Consider the following 21,516-nt stretch of genomic DNA (forward strand, 5'->3'; position numbering starts at 1 on the left):
AAGTACTTGTTCAATAAAAAGGAGTATTTATTGACGTATAACTCTTTTCTGTTCAGAATGTTCATTTGTTAAATCTACGCATTTACAAAATAGCCATTTGTGTAACCCTGATGTGGCCTTTCTTCATTTTTAATACGTCAGGGAAGCAGCTCAGCCGCTCCTGCTCTCTGAGAGGGCCTGGTATGCGGAGAGGGAATGCGAAGGCTGCCGCGTGCAGACAGCGCCAGGCAATCAAATAAAAACGGTAATGCAGGAGCTCATCCTCCCGGACTGAAGAACTCCAATGAAATGGCTACTGAACCAGTATCACGCACTTTGGGTCCCACAGCCAATCAGATTGCTCAGTTTGGCTGAACTTTCCTTCTGCGGCAAAGGAGACGGCGCCTTGTGCAACAATTTGCTTCTTAAAAGGTGGATTGTTCCCTTGTAAACGATATGCGCAGAGGAATGGATAAATAACCATTTTTAAAATTTAGGAATCTGGGAGATACTGTCAGGCACTTTTTATGGGCTGCAGAGTTGGGTGTTTGCTGCGTCCCCTCCACACCGATAATAATTCTTTATTAACTGAGAATAGAAATTTACATTCTTGTTGTTTTCAGACCAAATGGAAAGTAGTAGCTGACTATGATAATGATAATGCCCACAATAATTATGTAACTAATATTACTTGCTCTATGCTAAAGGCAGTCCTTGACTTCCATTTCTTTATGCTGGTTTGCATGGCATGCTAACTCCCCATGGCTGATCAGCTATGGTGCATCCCCATGTTCTGTGAACCCAGAGTGGATTCTGCAGGGTCGTTTATTTTTCATAAATTGGCTTATGTGGGAGTTTTGATACTTGTGGTAGTTGCTGTGTCATCAAAACCCAACACAGCACCTCCTACTTTGTCCCATTCTGCCATCCCTGGGTGTTGGGGGGGGGGGGTAAATATGGCCAAATTCTGTGCCCCCCTTTTTTGCTTCAGAGATCTATGGAGGAGAAATATGTGCATATGTCATGGCTGAGAAGTAAACTGAGGAAAAATATAATGCAAACTTGCCCTAAGTTAACTTTCTAGTTATTAGATCTGTACATATTTCCTCTCCATCTCCTTCCCAGAAAATGTATGTATATTTCCCAGTTCTAAAAATGTCACTTTTTCAGTTAAAAAGTTAAAAAAACTTTTAGAAACCGCAGAATGGGATGGAGCAAATGGGACACTACCACCTGCAGAACACCTGTCTGCCCCCTGTGTGCAAACTGGCCTACATATTACAGTCTCGGCTTGTCAATTTCCATCTATGTTACCGACTGTACTTCCCTCCCTTGGATAGCTGACACTTACAAGAACATGACTATACACACACACATGGAAGCTGTAAGTGTGAACTTGCACTCCTGCAAAATACTGACAGATAAATATAAATTATGAAGACGTTTGTGTACTTTTCTGGGCAGTGGGAAGGCGGCTGCAAAGCAGTGGCGGTCTCTCCAAAGTGCCACCTGTTTCTTGGCAAAGGGCAGCTGGCAGGGCAGGTTCATGAGCAGTAGCAGCAGCTTTCGCCCCACAACTCATTAGCCAACCCCTGAAACTCACAAGGTAACCAGTCCTCTGGGTTTGGACAACATGACCACTGACAGTAAGTCAAGCAAGCCATGAGTGGTCAGGGTGGCTTGTTGCCCCACAGAAGTCACCTGGCAGGTGGTGGTCTGGCTCTGGAAAACACAACAACCCGCTGTGGCGAGCTACCCACGGGGCCTTTCTGTCATGTTCAAACCCAGGCATGATCTCTCCAGCCTTTTCCGCACTATAAAAGCTCTTTCTTCACTGCCAGCAACCCATCATAATGACAAGCGTTTTGCTAATCATCTAGAAAAGGTCAATTTTGGGCTTTTGATTCTGCCATGCTTCATCACAACTGAGGAACAGAGGGGGCCACGGATGCTATTCTATTTTATTTTAGCTTGTCAATCACACGGCCGCTTCCTCCTTCCTGCCAGGGACTCAGGCACCCGTGACAGAAGGTTTGGGAGCCCTCCCTTCCATACTCCGTTCAGTCCAAGACTCAGGGCCTTCCATGTTCCTTGAACCACGCAGGTGGCTTGCACAACCAGCGGTGGGCCGGGGAGGAGCTTCCCAATGCATCCCATCGCACCCACCCTCCCCTCCGCCCTGCTGCTGGTGCTCAGCACCCGAGGCACTTTGGCTTGCTGTTGTGCTCACAAGAGTTTTTGCGACTTGAGGTGAAGCAGCAACCAGCTCCACTCCCATGCAGGCACACACAGGCGCGCATGCAGGGGGCACCAAGGCCAGTCACATGACTTGCCACTCGAGGCAGAAAATCCCACCCGCCTGGTACAAATGCAAGCATAAATTAAATAGCCACCAATGTGCTGCCCTTCCATGACACTCCGGATCGGCTGCCACACCCCGCCTGATGGTAACAGAGCAGCCCTGCTTAGTATTTTTAACATTGTGTTCTACGATGCTGTAAGCCGTCTAGAGAACGTTCGTTATCAGGCTGTCTAAAAATAACCTCCTTCTCTCCCTCTCCAAATAAATAAAATTAGCAGTCCTAGCTGTTTTTTCATTGCCCTCACGTCAAGGGATGACAAGCAGCTCCACAAACAACAAGTATATGGAGAAAGCTGGGGTGTGCAGCCCACCGCGCCTGGTCCAACGAAGAGCCTCTCCTTGCCCTTCTGTGCCGGAGGGCTGCAATTCTGGAGAGAGAGCTGAGCCCGCAGGTGCCACTTGCGTCTTCGCATACGCACCTCAGTTCGAGAAGTGGCCAGCCTGTTTCTGATTGCTCTCTACTCCCTCAGCAAACTCTGCAGAAGAGCCCCACACAGTCCCATGCAAAGCACGCCTCAGAACTCCTTTTGCTGGCAACTCCCGCCTCCTTCCTCGGCCTCAGAAGAGGAGCCCAGTGGAAGGAGAGGCTACTCTCTCCTAGCCTGATGTGTGCCAGAAACCCATTTTACTGGATCACCAGTAGATCTACTCACTTTACCAAATACTCCTCCGGGTCAGGTTGCCCATGCTGGATCAGACCCACCCAGTCCTCTGCGTGTGTTAGGAAGTGGATGTACGTGGTTATATATTATTTTTATGCAAATAAAAATATACTACACAAATTACTGTTTTTTTTAAACTGGGTTACTCTTGACCTTTAATTTTTTTCTCTTCCAAAAGAAGGCTAAGTCCCATTGGTTACAACCCCAACACCCTCCAGGAACAAGCCTTGGATCACCTCCAGCTTCCATAGTTTGGATCCAGCCTTAATCATGCTTAGAGTAGATGTACTGAAAATCAGTGGGACTGTGTCATGATGTCATCAGCCCCACTGATGTCAATGGGGCTATACGAAGCTATTCTTAAGTCTGGATGATTGTAGCTATGGTCCTGGCAGTAAACATATCCCATCACTGAAAAAGAAAACATTGCCAAGAGTTGAGCAGGCTAAAAGTGAAAGGACATACCTGCTGGTTCTTCCGTGCTGCTGGCCACAGTTGTCGGAGGAACGACGGGAATTTCTGTGGGGAAGAAGGAAAAACGAACCAGGAGAGAGAAAAACAAACAAGGAAGGGTGGAGTTGTTATTTCCTCCAGCTAAAGAATATATGCAGGACACATTCGCAGGGCAAGAAAGGTGACTCCAGAACTTATCCTATCATGGAAGAAACGTGATCACGTGCATAAAGCTTCCATGGCCAGACAGTGTTCTCTGTAACTGTGTGTGCAGACAGTCCCAACATGATACCTTCTGGACATTTGAACAATCAGTCCCATTTTCCCTGACCTTTGTCTTACTGACTGGGGCTGATGGAAGTTGTAGTCCAACGTATCTGATGGGCACCATATCAGAGAAAGAAGGTGTGCATGTAAATTCAGCACTGGTCTAGAGTTTTCCTTCACCATCTTCAGTCAGATGTTTTCAAGAATAAGCTGCTGCTGCTCTTCATAGCGAACAGTAGGGGTGCCTCAATTGAGTTTGACAGCTGAGGACCTCATCGGAGGAAAACAACAAAGCTGTTATCTGCTTCTAGGTGACCCTTCCCGCATTATATGAACTTGAGGGTGCAGCACCATGATACGTCGGCGGTGGGGATGCCAGTCCAGGAGATCCAGGGAGCCCAAGGTGGCGTGCTTGAGGTTCCCCCATCCAGGCTCTGCCCACCTGGCTCACCTCAGCTAGGATGCTGCATGATGAGCCGTTGGACCACCTGCACTTTATGAAGCAACAGTACCACTGCATTAATGGGGGGGCATTTTCTGAATGATTTGAAACACATGCTGAGAACCAGTTCTGAATCTCCTGCAAAGACTTGATTCTTTTAACCATGACTTTTTTCTGCATTCATGTTAAAGAAATAAAGCAGTGAACGGGCAGGATAAGGCTATTCTCTGGTGTTTCTCTGGCATTCTAAAATCTCAGCATATTGCACTGTTTTCTGTTTAGGACAAGCATTTCCTGAAGGCAGGCAGAAACAGGGACCAAACTGTTAAGGTCTACCACATCAGATATCTAATTTGCAACAGGAGTGAAACATGCAGCACCATGAGAACTCAGAAAGGTGAATAGAGAGCGGTTGTTCTGCTTCTGTGTTCCTATCCCAGCCAACAGCTAATCAACAAATGTAATACGTAATAGGTCTGTTTTGTTTCTGTTTTGCAAAGAGTGAAATACATACTGTTTTCCCACACAGCTCATGGCTACCCAGTGGGGAGCCCTGACATCACTGATATTGGACGCACTGTGGGACAGGCAAGAGGCAAAACAAGGATGGGGCAGTGCTTTTGCCTGAAGGGTCAAGATCCCACAGCTAGAAAAGGGTTCGATTCTCAAGCTCTCCTACTGGGGTCACCCAGGTGCAGGAAGCTTTTCCAGACTCAGCATTATTCCCGAGTGCACCCATAAAGGGAATGGATCTCAGTACCTTGTACTATGGAATGTTTTAGCTGGGATCACTAACGCAGCAAGAGTAAAGCACCCTCTATTCCAGTGCCGTGTGAACTGAGGCTGGAAGACTCACAGTTATAAGCCTGAATTCAGGAAATGGTACGTTAAGTGCAGAATTGGATTTCTGGGCACTGTGCTTATTTTCAATAATAATCTGCCAAAAGGGTGCACCCAGTGAAAATGCTGCTTTCAAATAAGGGCCACCGAGCTCTGAACAGAAATTACATGTTTTGATCTTCATGAGAATGCTTTATAGTGAAGAAGGTCACCCACCGAAGATACTTCCATAAGTATATTATTTAGGTACTTGAATAAAAGAGCCCCTCCTTCTTTTTCTCTCTTCCTCTTTATAATCTCACCACAGTCACAAAAGTAGCCATGATGAGTCCCCTGTCCAGTGTTACACTGGATGTGTGAGCAAATGGCTCGTGCCACTGGCTAATTAAGCATGTTAGCATCCCTTCATTACATATGAACTGGCCATGAGATGGGGTATTTTCCAAAGTCGAGGAGTTTGCTGTTGTTGCTGTTTTTCTGAATTTGCTCTGGGCCAAGAGACTTGCACTGAAATAAATCAGCTTAACCCTCACCCCATGGCCACCAGACAGTCCTCATTTTTAATGGGGCTGTGTGAACATCCAACTCCTTTGAAAAGTTCAGTACAGGACTGATCATCAGTCTGATTATTGTACCATTAGCTGAACTGGTGCGTTTGCATAGTCTGCTGTTTCTTCTTGGTTTGATAGTAGCTCTTAGCCATGATAGATCCCAGGCACTCTGAGGCTCTTAGAGGAAAACTTTTCGACCACACTTGGAAGCCTGCCTCAGGCAATTTATTGCTAGCTTTGCTAGGAATAAAGGGAAGCACACAAAGGGTGTCTTCCATAGAGCACAGCACATTCTGAACCCTGCAGCTGTTTGTTTAGGTGGGTATTTGTTTATACTCACATTGCCTAACAGTGGGAACAATGGGAGGGGGGAGAGAGAGAACCCAACATATATTTACATACATAAATACACAAAAGCATGCACAGTGAAACCCGGACACATGCAGGGCCACTGCACACATTACTGGTTTGACGTTACAGAGTCACATTGTGCAGCCACTCAAGTGAGTCTAGTTTGCAAATCCTTATATGCCTTTCTTTCCTTTTGGCTCCAGCTCCCCACTGGCCATTTCCACTGCATACACGAGATGGGAGGATCAGATGGATGGGTTTTAAAAATTATAATTTTAGTGGGCTCACAGCATGAGTCAGTAACAAGCACGTGTCACGTGATAACAAAGAAATGTGTGAGTGGCCAGCATTCTGCCTCGTTCAAACACTAAGTGAGTCCATCCACCCAGGTGTTAATAACAGGCCAGACTCAGGATTAATGATGTTACGGAACAGACGTCAGAGAGAGCATCCACCTACTTATGCAGGGGGCAATGGGAGATCGGCTTTGCTGGTAACCTTTGGCACATCGGTTGCAAGTGATGCCCGTCACGCCATCTTTGCAGGGACATTGCCCTGTGGTTTGATTACAGGTTTTTCCAGCTGCACCCACGGGATGGCAATCGCATGCTGTGGGGGGAACACACAACGAGAGGGTCAGAGGTGAAGGCTTGGGCAGGAAGGAAGGATTTTCCAAACAGAATATGCATTATCAATTAGCAACGTGAACCAAAGACCTTTAGACACACAGCAACCTTTCCCAGAACATCCACAAGGGAAGTGGCTGCTGATCAGTGCGAGCCCTTGAGTTAGACAACATGAGATCCTTTTGTAGGATTATTCCTAAAAGAGCAAGCTTGCAGGCATGTAGCTATTCCTCAGTGGACTCGCCTAGCGAATGCCAGTGCTATACCTGTTTGAACCCAGGATTATTCTCCGCAATTCAGGTTCTGCATCTCCACTCTTCTCTTCTCGGGTTTTCTCTTCCAGCCTCTCTATCAAATCCCAATCATCAAAGCTGATGGGGGCAGAAAGGGGAGGGACAGTTTCCTCATCTCTCTGCATCACTGAAACACCTGCCATTGTTTAGTATATCACTGGAACATTCACTAAACTGTGTGGATCTTGATGGATTGTGATTAATTCCACTGACTAGAGGAATGCCTGCTGAGAAGCCTACATCTTTATGGGCTCGAGGAGAGCCCAGCAGTCAATCAAGTCCAGCTCACTGTTCTTCACACTGGTCAATGAGGTGCCTCTTGGGAAACCCACATGCAGGGCCGGAAAGCAGCAGCCCTCTCCCAAGGCTAACCCCCAGTATGACGCAAAAGCACGCTGCCCCTGAAACCGGGAGGCTGCGTTGAGCCATCTGGGCGAGCAGCTGTCACATTTTCTGACAAGCCCTTATCTGCCTTTTCCAACAGAGCTGCAGGAGCTTTTCCATGCTTTATTTCAAGATTTCCTTTTGCATTTGGGATTAAGCTGCCTGATAAGTGATGACCTGCATGGTTATGCGAGGACTTCGTTCTGTTGACAGAGCTATGTGACACAGTAACTCATCATGGGTAACCAGCCATGGTGGATTGTCATGTTGTTCAAACCAAGGCTGCTTCCTGCAGAGTGGCTTGTTTGAGGGTAACAAGGCTCCCCAACAGCCCATGGCATGCCACAGGGGTTACTGGATCCATGATGAGTTGCTGTGTCCTTTGAACCCAAGTGACCAGTTCCATCATGGGTGGAGAATGGCATACAAGTTCAACCATCACTGACTCAGTGTCTCTTACCATGACTGTGAGCCCCTTTTCACCTTTCCATGGCTTTTTCCCGCTTTCCCCTTTTCTGTTCTTGAGTTTTCCTTTCACAATTTCTGATTTGACAGACAGTGAAAGACCCTCAAAAGTGTCCAAGTGACACTTTGGAGGGGTTGCACTGGCTTACCACCCCTTTTCTCTATTATTTTAAGTACATTTGTTTTTGATTATTTATTATTTTAGTCAGACTTGTGCAAGTGTAGAACTGCACCCTTGAGGCTGTCCATAATGGAAAGTCTTGCCTGGGCAATGTTCTAGGAGATGCCAAATGTAGCAGCCCTCAACCATGGACAGACCCAGAGAGAGGTCCATTTTTTACTATGTATTCAGGAAAAGCAAAGCCATGAGTAATCTTTGTTCATGAGGTGACCAGTGGATCACCACCACTATGGTGAGGTTCTCTAGTTTTGTGGGCTGGATCTGAGTCTTCTTGGTGTCCTTGTGCTTTTCCACTCTCGCCTGAGTCTTTATATTTTATTTATTTTCATTTATATACTGCTTAATAGCTGAAGCTCTCTGGGCAGTTTATAAGAGTTCAAAAAACAATATAATAAAATACATCAAAAGTTCCAAAATACAAACATATAAAAACACTTGATGCTCATGAAGGTGGAAAAGTTCAAGCCAGCCCTTTCACCAGAACATGAAGCCATTAAAGCTGCCAAAATTCAGACTTCCTTTTTCCATAGGTCCATCCAGGCTCTGTGGAAAACGTGTGTGTGTGTGTGTGTGTGTGTGTGTGTGTGTGTGTGTGTGTGTTTGTGCATGCATGCATGCATGTCCTGGTCAAAAAACTTTTCAAATCCTGTCAAAATTGCCTTTAACCATGAAAGAATAACTGCATATTCAAAACAGTGGTTGTATGCAACCCACACACATTGTAGATAATCACAGGTTAATTAATCCACAATAGCACACTGTGTCATGCAAATGAGGTCTCAGTGTAGCACATCTAATTTAATCCATGAGAGCTTCAACTATAGAAGTGGTATAGAAAGATAATAATGATGATTTCTAGGCTCTGCCTTGAGCTTAGTCCAGGGTTCCTCCACCCTCTTTTCTTGTTTCACTATCACTAGGCAGGTTCATGGCCTTATCTTTAGAAGTCCCATTATCAGCCAGTCAACCTGTTGGAATATGTCTAACCAAAGACAGTCTAGTCAAGCCAATCCACTAAAAACGCATTTTTAAATCTCTGTGTCACAATACTTTTCAGCCACTAATCTCTGTGTGTACATCCATTGACATATACAGAAAACAATAACTCCTCTGTCAAGCTAGATATGGACTGAGAATGTGACTAGTCAACAGAGGATGAGTAACATGGCAGGACTTGCATACTTGGAGGTTCACACCTTTTTGTTACATAGGAAGCTGCAGCTTTGGAAAGGGCAAAGGTTGGCATCCCAGGCAATTTGCTCCATAGATCTGAGCGTTTACACCACACCGTGCTTTTCCAGAAGTCATTTGCCTACACTATTCATGGAATGCTTTATCCTCCAGAAGGGTCACTGATGGACAAGGTGCATACATACAAGCAACCTCACATTTGATGTTGTAGAAGAAATGGGGGGAGCAAAACACTCAGCCTCCCCAACTTCGTAAGAGAAGCAGAGGCAGTGTTGGGGGAACCCACTAGAGCTGAAACCACCAATCTCTGCCCTACCACCCTGCTAATCACAGACATGCCTCATAAAGGTACAGGGCCCTAACGATCTCTGTGGAACAGCTGGCTCTTTGCCTACATGTTTCATCTCCTGCTGCCCCCCTCAATATTGCTGGGCGTGTTTCCTCAATTCAATTGCCCTCTTTTCCCCTGCTCATGCATCCCTTTTGACAGAGTTGTCCTAAGGGGACAGGTCCTTTAAAGACACACACATGGAGATACTTGAGTGCAGAAGTAAAACAGCATATACAAATCTGGGCACATTTTTGTCTGGTGGTTCTGAGCCACGGATGCTTTAGATACCCAGCACTGCCCCTGGAGTAAAGAGAGGATTGTGGCCTGCATTCATTATCTAACATGCAATCCTGGCACCTCACTCTTGCCTCTCGGTGTCACTAGGGTTTTTCCTTCTTTCCAAGTATCACTTCTAATGGAATCCAGTATCATTTTTACTGAAAAACGTGTGCGCAGAATTGCAACTCAGGGCTTGGACCTCCTGCGATGTATTTCTCCATGAGATTGCCAACCATCCTCGTTGCCCCTAAAAGCTCGCACTAAGTGCTCTTGCGCAAATTAATCCAAACCACCAGTGCATTTTATTGCCTCAAATTTTTTTTTAGTTTCCTGTTATAGTAACATTTTCGTATTTCTGAAAGGCTTCATGTTTATATCTGTTATTAAATTGTCCTGATTTTGTGATGCTCACTAAGGCAAACAAAAGTAACCAAAATACTTTTGGTTAGTCATGTCTTCTTAGAGTTAAGAAAATAGGGTTCAGTAGTACCTGCATTTTCAACCCCACTAATTAACCTTAGGGTATGCAATGCAGTCTCCTTCAGAATTTCCCCTACTTTCACCTTTTCTTGTTTGCTATTGTTTTCCAGGTGACTTGCATGTGGTGTTGCCAAGTGTTGGGCTCAGCTAGGTGGATTTACATTGCTGCTGCTATTATGGTGCTTAGTGGTTCATCACTTTCCCCTGGCTCATTTAAGAACTTTATTCCACAAGATGACATGCCAGTAACAAGTCTGCAGTTAAGAAATTAGGAAACATTTTTAACCAAGTTCCAATAATATGAATCAGCTCAATATGATGGAACAAACACTGTGAAATTAGGCTTCACCACTCAGAAGATCTAAATAAACAGTGTACCTTAAAAACTGAACTATGACTCCTTTGTATCGCCCCCTCTTCATAATTCCTCTTTCCGGGTGGTGGCTGATTTGGACTCTAGTTATATTTGCCTCTGTGAAATAATGTGCTTCCTGAAGCCAAATACCAAAGCTATGACAAATGAGAGCATCTGTGCAAGCACAGAGCTTCTACACTCCGGGAGCTGGAAGCACGTGCATTAAGATACAGCCACAAAGCAGGGAACCCCTGAATATTTCTCAACCATTTTCTGATGGCGCTGTGTCACAGGGGATGTCTAGCGGACATGTCAGCACAATGTTCCGGGAATCACACCGGAGGTCAGACTAGGTTCCAAGAAATCTTTGTCCCGCTTGTGTCCAGATGTCTTTCTGGCCTTTATGAAAGGTAGTGAAAAGCCTCATCCCTGTTTCCCCTCCAAGATCTTCAGTTTAATATTTGCCATGCAGAGGGAAATAGGACAGTCTTTCATACATTCCTAAAGATCCAAGAGATGATGTCCTAAAAGCTTTGGTCAGGCATGCCGGCGAAAACAGGCTGAAGTGTAACCTAGTCTCACAGACCCATGCTAGGCCTGTGAAGCGAATTCACTTCCTTGTGGCCTCACATCTCTTTAGAGAAACAGAACCTCACCCCAAGGAGACAAATGAGGGAAGTTGTTGGGGAAACAACCAGCTGTCAGAGCTAAAGTTCCAGAACATCATCGCATGAGGCATAAAGTTCTAAAGGGAAAGCGACTGGTTGATCCTTTCTTGGATACAAAACTGTACTAGATGTAATCTGGGTGGAAGTGTATGAAACCACTGGTTTCTCCAGAGCTTTAAGACATCTGCAGAACAAACTGATTCTTGGCATCAACATGACTTCTCTGTAGCGTTATCACTGCATGTAGAGAAGCGTTTAGTTTACCAAATATTCAGCAAGCAGTGGCTGCAGCCTCGACTGCAGAAGTTCACAGATGACAAAGTGAAAGGCAAAACTCTCACAACTTTGTACTTTCCAGAGGAAGCATGGTTTTTCCTATTCCTCTTTTGCTTTCCCCTTTTCTTCTTTTTCTTGTCGTTCTTCCTGTGTTGCTGCAGACTAACGCTGCAAACTAATGTCAGGAAGTCACTATTGTTACATATCTTTTTGGATTGCCCACAGGATTTCAGGAAACTGGAAAGCAGCCTTTTTTTAGTTATCTGGAAAAATCACAGTATTCAGGCTTCAGTCCCAGGAATATTCATGAATACCACAGAATAGGGTTTACTTCTAAGTAAGTATGCACAGGACTGAGATCAAACATGTTTGTTTTCAAGGTATGGATTTTAAGCCCTAATAAAACTCATAATGCAAAACAAGTCAATTGACCTGTGGGAGGAAAAACTCACTGTGCTTCTATGGCATTTGGGACTTTGGCCCAGGGAAGAGGAACTGAGGGTGTGGAATGACCTTGGTGAAGCCTGGAGGAAGACAAGCAAATTCTTATCACTAGGCATACAAGGGATTAGAATGCCTGATGAAAAAATAAAACAATGCGAGCTTTAAATCAACAAAGATTACCAATTTGAAACTGTAGCTTGTTTGTAATTCTGAGACATTTTGTAAAGCTGATCTGTAAAACACACCAAATGGCAGAAGTGACTAAGAATCAAAAGACTTCATGATCTGGAAGCAAACACTTTCCAGCTCAATTAAAATAATTTTAACTGTGGCTATTACTGATTTTAAAATTATTTTAATACAGTTAAAAGCATTGCTTCGAAGTCATCAAGTCCCTATGATACTTTTTCTTAGTTCAGATTTGACTGCATGGCATTCATCTTCTTTGGATAGTGTATGTCAGCAAATGTTCTGTGCTGTTGTATTATATTGTATTGTACATGTTACATTATATTATTGTTGCAAGACTTTTGTCAATGTTGTTCATCATCGTTGTCATTATGGCTGCTATGGATGCCACTGCTGTTGCAAAATGTGCCAGTTAGTGTTTGGCTGAAATTTGTGAATTTACTAAGTGACTTTGGGCTAGTCGCTGACTCTGCCTAGTCTTCCTTGCAGGAGTGCTGTGAGGATAAAATGAGGAGGAGCAGGAGCAACTAAGCCATCCTGGGTTCCTTGCAAGATGATTAGGACAGGATAGAAATGTTAACAACTACCACCATATTGGACTTTGCATTTAAGATCATTATTGCTATTTGAAAATAAATGAAGCTGAGCACAGCTATATTTGATGTGGAGAGAGCAACAAGATGCACAGATATCTAGGGATTCAAATCTTGGTGTGTTTAAAGAAAACCGATGGAAGGTTTGGTCTAATATCTTCTCACAAAAGAGGCTTCAGATCTCTGAGCATGTGAACATAGCAGCAGCTACTGATTCTAAGGCATTCTTTGCTGAAGTGATTCTTACCTTTGCTGAGAATAACTGGAGCAGAAATACTGGGGGAAGATTGGCATTCTTAATTAAAAGTTAGGCCTGCATTAAGCCAACCTGCCGCCTTTCCATATGTGAAATTCCACTGCTCCTCACTAGGTTTACATTGGCAAGTGGAACATGAGTACATTCATGGTTCATATCATTCATCATTTTTTCATCAAAAGCATGGAAATCCTTTCCCCAGTGTGCAGCCCAGCGATGCTATAAAGCCTGCAAGGGGCTCCCTTTCAATAGAATTACATTAGTATCAGTAGCCTGGCAAATATCAGAGTTGAAATTAATCAAAGGGGCTTACAGAACCAATTCCACATATAGTGCGTAACAGAACAGACTCTCCCTAGGATGGTGATCTGGAGCTTCCCTGTGAACCTCACGCTCTCAAGAAAAGGGATGTAGGAGGAATACATGGAAAACCAATGGAGTGCAGGGTTTTGCTTAAGAGGAAACAGCAGCAGCTAATACTCCTGTTTTACAGCCTTCCTTGGGAGTACCAGCAATGCATATTCTGCACAAGGCAGCCGAATGCATTTACTGGTACGGACCCAAGTGATGGTGGAAACATGTTTCACAGAGCATCATGCTGGCTCCCTTACAGCACCTCAAGTCCTTCAATAGAACAGGCTGCTACATGAAGAGGCAGCCAGTCCTGACTCAGTAGTGCATATCTACTGAGTCAATGAAAACATTCTACGGAGCCGACAGATGAAGAGGGAGCCTGGGGCTGCTCACTTCAATGCATGCTACCAATCAGATGCCGGGTGGGCAAGAACTGCTCCTAAGCAGTCGGTGTTTCCCTGTCCTATGTGTCATTTCCCTCTGAAAGTGTCCTTCAATTTTCATTTCACCCTGCAAAGGCAACTAGAAACATGTCCCATAAAACAAGCCAGGGGTTATTTGAGGGCTGTTAGACTCTTCACATGTCCTGAGGAGCCGCTTACCATTCAAGAACCCTTGAAGCCTGGTCACCATTACTATCATCTCCAAATTGCACACTGAGAAAAGCAGGAGCTTGCCTAAACCTACCCAGTAGATGGATACAGTAATACTGAACTGGGGGTTTCCCAGTTCACATGCGTTGTTCACATACAGCAGCTCTCTGCTAGGAAGAGCATATGAAGCTGCCTCACACTCTGCCATGCCACTGGCCCACCTAGCCCATCAGCCAGATGTAAGGAAAATGACTCAGTGCTGACCAAGGTCTGAGTTGTATGAGGGGGGTAAATGGGGGAGGGGGGTGAATATAGTCTGGTAGCCCAGTATGCTCTCATTCTGCAGGTGAATGTAAAATATTGTGCAGATGCTCGGATAGCGTGCAGTTGCAAGGCTCATTTAAAGAAATACTCAGTTTAGCTTTAACTTGGAAGCCTTGCTAGAAATTAAGTCTCCTGTTGACATGGGGCAGCGGCTGCAGTTGGGACGGGGAGAGAGAGGGTGAGAACAGGAGTCTTGGATCAGTCCATAATCACACTACAACTCCAGCACTAACACAGCACCTCTTTCTTGCTTTAATTCATGGGAATCTGATTTCTATCCCTCTTCGCTCACCAAGATGCCTTCTTGAACCACTGGCATTTCATTTCTGCATTTGACCACCCAGTAGCAGCTTGGCTCCTTTCTCGCTTCCAGGCGGTGCCCCAGTAGGCCTTGGCATGATCCCAACCCTGCCACTTCAAGTGATATCCCTACTCAATCTGTCGTCTCTTTTCCTGTTGTGTGGCTCCTTGCCAACTTGCAATAAGGGGCTCATCATGCGTGCTGGCCTAGCAAAAGTTTTTAATTTGTTTGCTATTGGGTTCTCCATATGGCAGAGAATTGAGGTTAAACTTTCCTTACAAAAAGCTAGCAGTACTGAGGCCATTTTTCAAAGTAGTAACAAATAAGCATAATTCTTTCTGGCTTAAAGTAAACTTCAAAAGGGAGGGAGATTTCTTTTTAGCACTGTGTTAAATTAATAAAAAATAACCACATTGTTCTTTGTTTGCTTCTCTTAAAATGCCCACATTAACATTCAATCTGCTGATTCTTTTGCTTTTGTTGGCTTTCTCCTCTTGGTTTTTAAATAAAGGTGCTCAAATAAGCATTTGTGTGATTCTCTTGTACCCATCATGAGGTTGAATTTAAAACAAAAAATTAAATTAAGAAAATAACTGTAGCCATGTTCATTTGCCATTTAAAGCAAATGCTAAAGTGCTATTAAAGCAATAGCACTTCGTTCTCTTATCAAACTTGGTTTCTACCAGCTAAGACTTAAAAATTATACTGCAATTATATTAACAGGTTTTAAGATGATATTGAAATCTGACAATTATTTATATTGGGCATGTGGTTAAAAAAGGGGGGTGAACTTAATGTACGCACTTGTGTGTGTGTATTTAAGTATGCCACTGAAGGATCAAACATCCTTCTCAGAATCAATTTTTCTTTGACAGTGTACCTCTAAGTAACTCAAACTGTAATCCTGCGACCTGGGCATACGTCTCAACGAACTCAATGGAGCGTGCTTCTGAGCGTATTGCAGTGTCAGCCTTTCTCTGTTTTCTCAGCAGCAAATTAATTGAACATTCAGAAATACCAGCTTGGGCAATATGGTGGGGTAGGAGATGGGAAGTGATGGGAAGTGATGGGAAGATGAGGAGAAGCAGTTTAGCACAGCATGTTTGTTAGAGTGAATGGATGAGAGTGCACTGTTATATACAAACGCCCCACATACATTCTTAACAGAAAGGCAGAAGTTACAGGTTTACATCAACCAACGTACTTGCGAGAACAATTGCAGTTGACGCATGCGTTTTCGGCAGACAATTGCACCACTTTTACTTGCACAAGGTACTGACGTTCTATTAGAGTATTTGCTTATAGGTATGAAATGCAAATGAACCAGGATAAAATGGTTGAAAGAATCAAGTCTTACAGAGAAATATTCTCTGGTATATAAGATGGAAGATGAGTTGCTGGAAAAGCTGATGGCAAATGCAATAAGAGGGTTAATTTCTTAGATTTCTTAGATCCTTCTGCAAAGCCCAGCCTGGTAGAAATTAATATTGTTATTAATGAAGAAATGGCTGAGATTGTTAGATGGTAAGTTTTCACAACCTGTTTCAGGACAATTGTTTTGAAGCAGTCTAGAAACAAAACCTTAAAAACACATGAAAGAGGCTGCTAGACTGACAAAGTTTTGCTTCAGAGGATTCCAGCTCACGCAAAATACCCAGGAATGACAGTTTACTTTCTAGCGGTGAAAGCGACTGCTCTGACCTGCTGCTGAATAGGCTGAGCTGCTATGCGAGGGCTTCCAACCACTGCACTACTATTTCCTTCTCTTGTTGGTTGGCTGTTCACCATGGCCCACATGCCTAAAAGAAAGGCAAACTCCTTGAATCCGTTGCTCTCACACTCTCGTATCAAGAGAGCTTATACTGACCCATTTACTTTAACATAATTTAATATTTCCAGGTATTTATTTGACCAAATATAAAGGAGATAATCATTCTATTATCTATCCCTCGGTCTGTGTGGTAGAACAAGACGGTGGCTTGTATTTTACACTGCTTGCTCGTAAATTAGTCAGACTCCTATCATAGGGAGGGTTCACACGAACCGTGGCTTGTCCGTCCAGGGCTCAAGATGAGCCCAACAGACCATCAGGCACATGTTGGCTCTGTGCCCACCACCGCCCCCTTCAGTCCTGCCACAGGTACCCTGAGGACCCTCCAGGAGCAGAGGTTTCTCTCCCTCCCCACTGCTGCCCTGTAATGTTTTTGGTTTACTGAGGCATAACTTTGCACTCCAAACTTTTTTGCAGTCACAAAAGCCAACTGTCAACATCCCAAAAAATCCCTCCAAGGGTCACCCACAGTACCTGGCATGGGCTATCTGGGTGAGTAAACCAATTTTTAGTCAAAATAATTTTCATAAGCATTTGCAAAAATCATTTTATGGTGTTCTGTATGCAACCATGGGCAGTGGCAGTTACACAAAGGAAGCGGTGGGAATCCTAGGATGGCTGCCCGGTGGAGGGGGTGCAAGACCAGGAGGCACCCACTCTGTCTAGTGCCCCCCAAGACAGATCTCCCCCCACCCTTTAGATACATTTGACAACTGCCAAACTGAGCTGTCAAGTGCTTCAGAAACCCCAGTAGAATGTTGCTAGCAGAAAAGGGGACTCAAACTTCTCTTCTGCGGCAAAATGCAAAGGGTTTATTTGGGGGAACCCATGTCTCCCCAAGGTTCCCTCTTTTTTACCACTGCTTGGAAACATGCAAAATTACAGAGGAATCCTGTGGAAGTGGGGAATGGACCTGCTCCCAGTTACAGCTGAACTTGCATTGGGGGAAATAATGCTGCTCACCCTAGGAAATCTCCATTGATTTTGCCTGTTCCCTGGGGTCTTACCACCCCAAATATAGACATGGGTTTTCCAGAAATGGGGAGACACAGGCTTCCTAAAAAGTCCCAAGGTTTCTGCACTAAGGGTGTTTCCTCCAGCCTCCCTTTTATACTCCACTCACTAGAGCAGGTTCGGAGGGGGCTACTATGCTTCTGTTTCACAAGGCTTGCTTGTAGTTGGGCTTGACCCATGGTGGGTCATGCCATCTGGCTTTGGACAAATCTAATAGCCCCACCTACCAGTCTTAGGTTGTCAGGGTGGCTTAAAGCCCCCAAATGCGCCACTCCAACTAACCCATTGCAGATCCCCATCTTATACGCAACAAGTTGTAGCTGTCATGAGCATTGCTTATGTTGGGACTTGGTTTTGGCCTTACTGGGCTATTGCCCATGTTTAAAGCCCTGACCATATTGCTCAAGCCTTCATGTTAAGCTGCACTATCCTGAATAGCGTCTGCTTGCTTGATTTATGGCAACGAAAACCTATTGCAGACACATGCTTTCCCCCCAAGAAATTAAAAAATGGGTAAATAAATAAATGAAATTGCATTTTATACATCCCCCATCTAGATGCTAAGAAAAACATCATATAATGTAAAAGTAAGTGCACAACAATAAATGGATTTCCATCTTGACGAGCATCTAAAAAGAACCAGGGGGTTGCTATGTCAGTGAGAAAATGTTATGGGGCACCCCTGAGAGCCCTTTGGGGGAAGAGGGGCAGACAGTTTATCTGCAAAAGAATGACATGCAATCCAGTTATGATGCAATAAATATTCAACAGGCACTTTGGGTTTAGTCCCTTTGAAGGAATTCTTCTGCATTGGTGAGGCTAAGAGGCAAATGTTCCATGACTCAGTTTTGGTTTTTTATGGTGAAGTGATTTGGTTTGGAGCTAGTACTTTGCACCTAAAGGACCCACAATTTTCAATTACTCCTCTAGCCCTTTACTTCTGATATCAACCTGGAGCAAAGAAAGTTGCATTTATTTGGGGAAATTACATTAAGGCACTGCAGGAAACAAACGCTCTAGAAATGTAAGTGTGGTAGCCAATTTGTTTCCAGGCTCCACAGCATCATTATAGATGCTGTTGGAGGACTGAAAATCTCTCCCATACAAAAAATAACCTGCACATAGCAAACTAGTGTATTAGGGAAAAGCTGAGCCTGGAAACTTTCTCTGTGACATCTGATTTTCTCCATACACTGTTCTGGGAATATTTTGGATGTGCTTTAATGACATGCACCCTTATTTGCAATCAAAAATGAACTAGCTCAGAAATGCATTCATCACCTCATTTAGACAGCCGTCTGAATGGGATGGTTTAACTGGGCATCCTGCACGAGCAGGGGGTTGGACCCAGTGGCCCTCTGGCCCCTTCCGACTCTACTATTCTATGATTCTACTTTATCTTGTATGACAACTAGGTCCAGGAAAAGTAAAGAGCGGGAACAAGCACTGCAAACACTAAGAAGATAGAAGGATGGGCAGCTGCCAACATTTCTTAGTATTAACTATCAAACTGAGTGGCAGAAGGCCAAAGCTGTTTCTGAAAGCCAAATCCTCTTATCCCTAATCTCAAATGTGTGAAGGACGAAGATGTTCACTCCATAATGAAAGGCAAGGTAGACATGCTAAAAAGCCTTCAGCATGCACCTTGGCAAAGAAAACTCATTCCAAGACTGAGCCAAAATCCATTTTTCATGCAATCTGGAAGTTTTCGCTAAGTATGTAAAGAATGGTGGGACTCAATGGATGTGTTTGGGCTATGGAAGCAAAATGTCAGGGTATAGTTACCAGATGCAGAAGATTATGCAAGGCATGGCACCTCGAGGCTCATATGTTTTCCAGCTTTTCTCCCCATTAAAAGAATGCTGAGGTTCTCAAGATGTTTAAGTCCTTTGGATATGTGGAATACTCCTGTGAGTCATAGTCTTCCTATAGCAAAACTTGCTTGGAAAAAAAGGAACTCCCTATTTTGTACCTGAAGATTTGTTTCCTTCTTATTAACCAAATGATTGTTTTCCTCTGAACTTCCTGCTTCTAGGCACTATTACAAGTGTAGCATCCAAATCCAGGAGGTCTTGCCCTGCCGTGCCACACACGAGCCTCTCTGAAGCGGAAGCTTGTTAGAAGTTTGGATTTCAACTCCCATCTATCCAGCCAACCTGGCCAGTGGTCAAGAATCCTGGGGATTGTTGTTCAAAAGATCTAGAGGACACCAGGTTGGTGAAGGCTGCCCCAACACGCTCAAGTTCTTTGAAGGAGGAAAAGTCTTCTCTGAACACAAGTTGTTTCCAGCTTAGTAGTTGGGAAAAAAGCACCTGCTAAAATCTGACTAGTTAATTCCTGCAAGATGGAAAAGTTAGCAAAATTACACTCAAGTGAGCCTAAGGCATTATGTTTGCTAATGATGGAAGTAATGAGGAAGAAAGCACTAGGGTTGTCTTTGAATATCTATTGGGTCTGTTTGTTTCATGCAGAGATCCAGATTGTGATAAAAACGTGTAAAATTCTGCCTTTGTGAGCCCACAGATGAATGAATGGAGGGGTAGAAATATTCCCACAGATTGCTGCAAGAAAATACTCAAAGGTTCTTACCTCTTTTTCTCTCTGCATGTCTCTTGCCCGCACATGGTGTTTTTCCCCCTTTTACAGGAAAAAGGCTGTATATTCAGCTTTCTCTTTGCTGATTACAACCTTTGTTACTTAGCCTAGGACTCGGTTTGAAATTAAGTCCAACTTTATTACCAAACATACCCACTCCGAGATTCCATGCTCTGCCAACAGTTTACCAATGAGCATGTTGTTCCCCTCAGGAAGCCTGGACACTTTGCAAAATATGAAAATGGTTGTGTCAAATTTGCTTTCCTCCCATTGCAGGCTTGCATTTCTTTGGTCTTTCTGAGCTCCGGTGGCTTCTAAACCTGCCAAGTAAGGATGTCAAGTGAACTTTCATGTCCCCCTCCCCTTCAGTGCCCATTCAGTGGCGTGGCTGTTTTGCCCTCCCCAGCCCCCACCCCATTTGCTCTCTGCAGCTGAAATCACAATTTATTCAAAGGGTCCAGGCCATTCTCAGTAGCCCACATTAGCTGGGCATGTTTCCTTTTGATGCCTTGAATGAGCTGGGTGCACAATACATCTGCCCCCACAGCCACACTCTTCGCTGAAGCACAAGGCCTGGCCTTAGCGAAAGCGGCAGAGTTGGGGGAGCATAAACAAGGTCGCACTATGTGGCTACAATGATTTGGTGAATTTCAAAATTTGGCATCTGTTGCCATATTCCTGAGAATCTCTGCTTTCAGTTTTAGTCTTTGGGGTTACAACGCTCTATATGTGTAAAGTCCAACATTTTATGTGAGAAAGTAACATCTGCTAAACACGGGGGGGGGGAGTGGGGGGCGAGCGAGCGAGAGAAGCTTCCAGTAGGCCAGGATCGCGGTTCCCTGTCTCCACATACAAAACACATTCCAGAGTGCTTTACTTCACCTTCCCCCCTTGCTTCCCACTAGCCCCTTCCCCCTCCCCGCCACTTTTGTATTCGTTTGCAGTTAGGACAGAAAATAGCACGCTGAAGTTTAGTGTGGGTGGCTCTCTCTTATTTAAGCTATTCTTCTGGTACCGAAAGGAGTTTGCATCTAGCACATCAAAAGGTAATTCAACGTTAGATTTTTAACAATGGAAGCGTGTGGGTGGGTGCACGTGCGCATGTGCAAGAGGGAGAGAGGAAGCATTTCAAATCCGCACAATTCTTCAGTAGGAGTAAGTTAAGTGAGATACATGCATACATATATTGGGGTGTAGCTGCATATAGATGAGAAGCATGGGCAAAAAATAAAATGGTGTGCAGGGAGATGTAAATGCACTGGAGAAGAAAGTGTAAGGTGAGCTAACAGAAAGGAAAACTAATCAAGTAATATTGGGTAAGGTTTGAGAGGGTGACCATTGCAGCCAAATGTGAAGAAAACAAGCCCAAGTATGACAAAATTACTGGATTCCTTTGAGATACGAAGGGAGCTGCAAGGAAAAAAGGAAGAGAAGACTGCCTTCCTACTACATAAAGAAAATCTTTTTTGACAGAGAAAAACCGGAAGCTGGATGATGCCTTGAACAATTTTGCACAAGTTGGATGATGGTGGAATGCTTATGGAGAGAGACATATGGACTGAAACATAAAAAAAGATTGTGCTTAT

At 44.3% G+C, this 21,516-nt stretch overlaps 1 protein-coding gene across 2 annotated transcripts in view; it reads right to left on the minus strand.

Moving 5' to 3' along the window:
* The window catches only part of NTN1 (netrin 1), a 139,430-nt gene that overhangs the window by 36,701 nt on the left and 81,213 nt on the right, over nt 1-21,516 (minus strand). The window contains exons 4-5 of one of the 2 annotated variants that reach the window (XM_044453776.1): nt 6,367-6,516; nt 3,469-3,522 (exon numbers count right to left, since the gene is read on the minus strand). In XM_044453776.1, the coding sequence (XP_044309711.1) occupies nt 3,469-3,522; nt 6,367-6,516 (204 nt within the window). The remainder of the gene's footprint in view (nt 1-3,468; nt 3,523-6,366; nt 6,517-21,516) is intronic. The other variant, XM_044453778.1, reaches the window with a different exon arrangement.

This window comes from Varanus komodoensis, unplaced genomic scaffold (genome assembly GCF_004798865.1).
Source record: "Varanus komodoensis strain SLA01 unplaced genomic scaffold, ASM479886v1 scaffold7_1, whole genome shotgun sequence".
In the NCBI taxonomy this organism is placed as follows: Eukaryota; Metazoa; Chordata; class Lepidosauria; order Squamata; family Varanidae; genus Varanus; species Varanus komodoensis.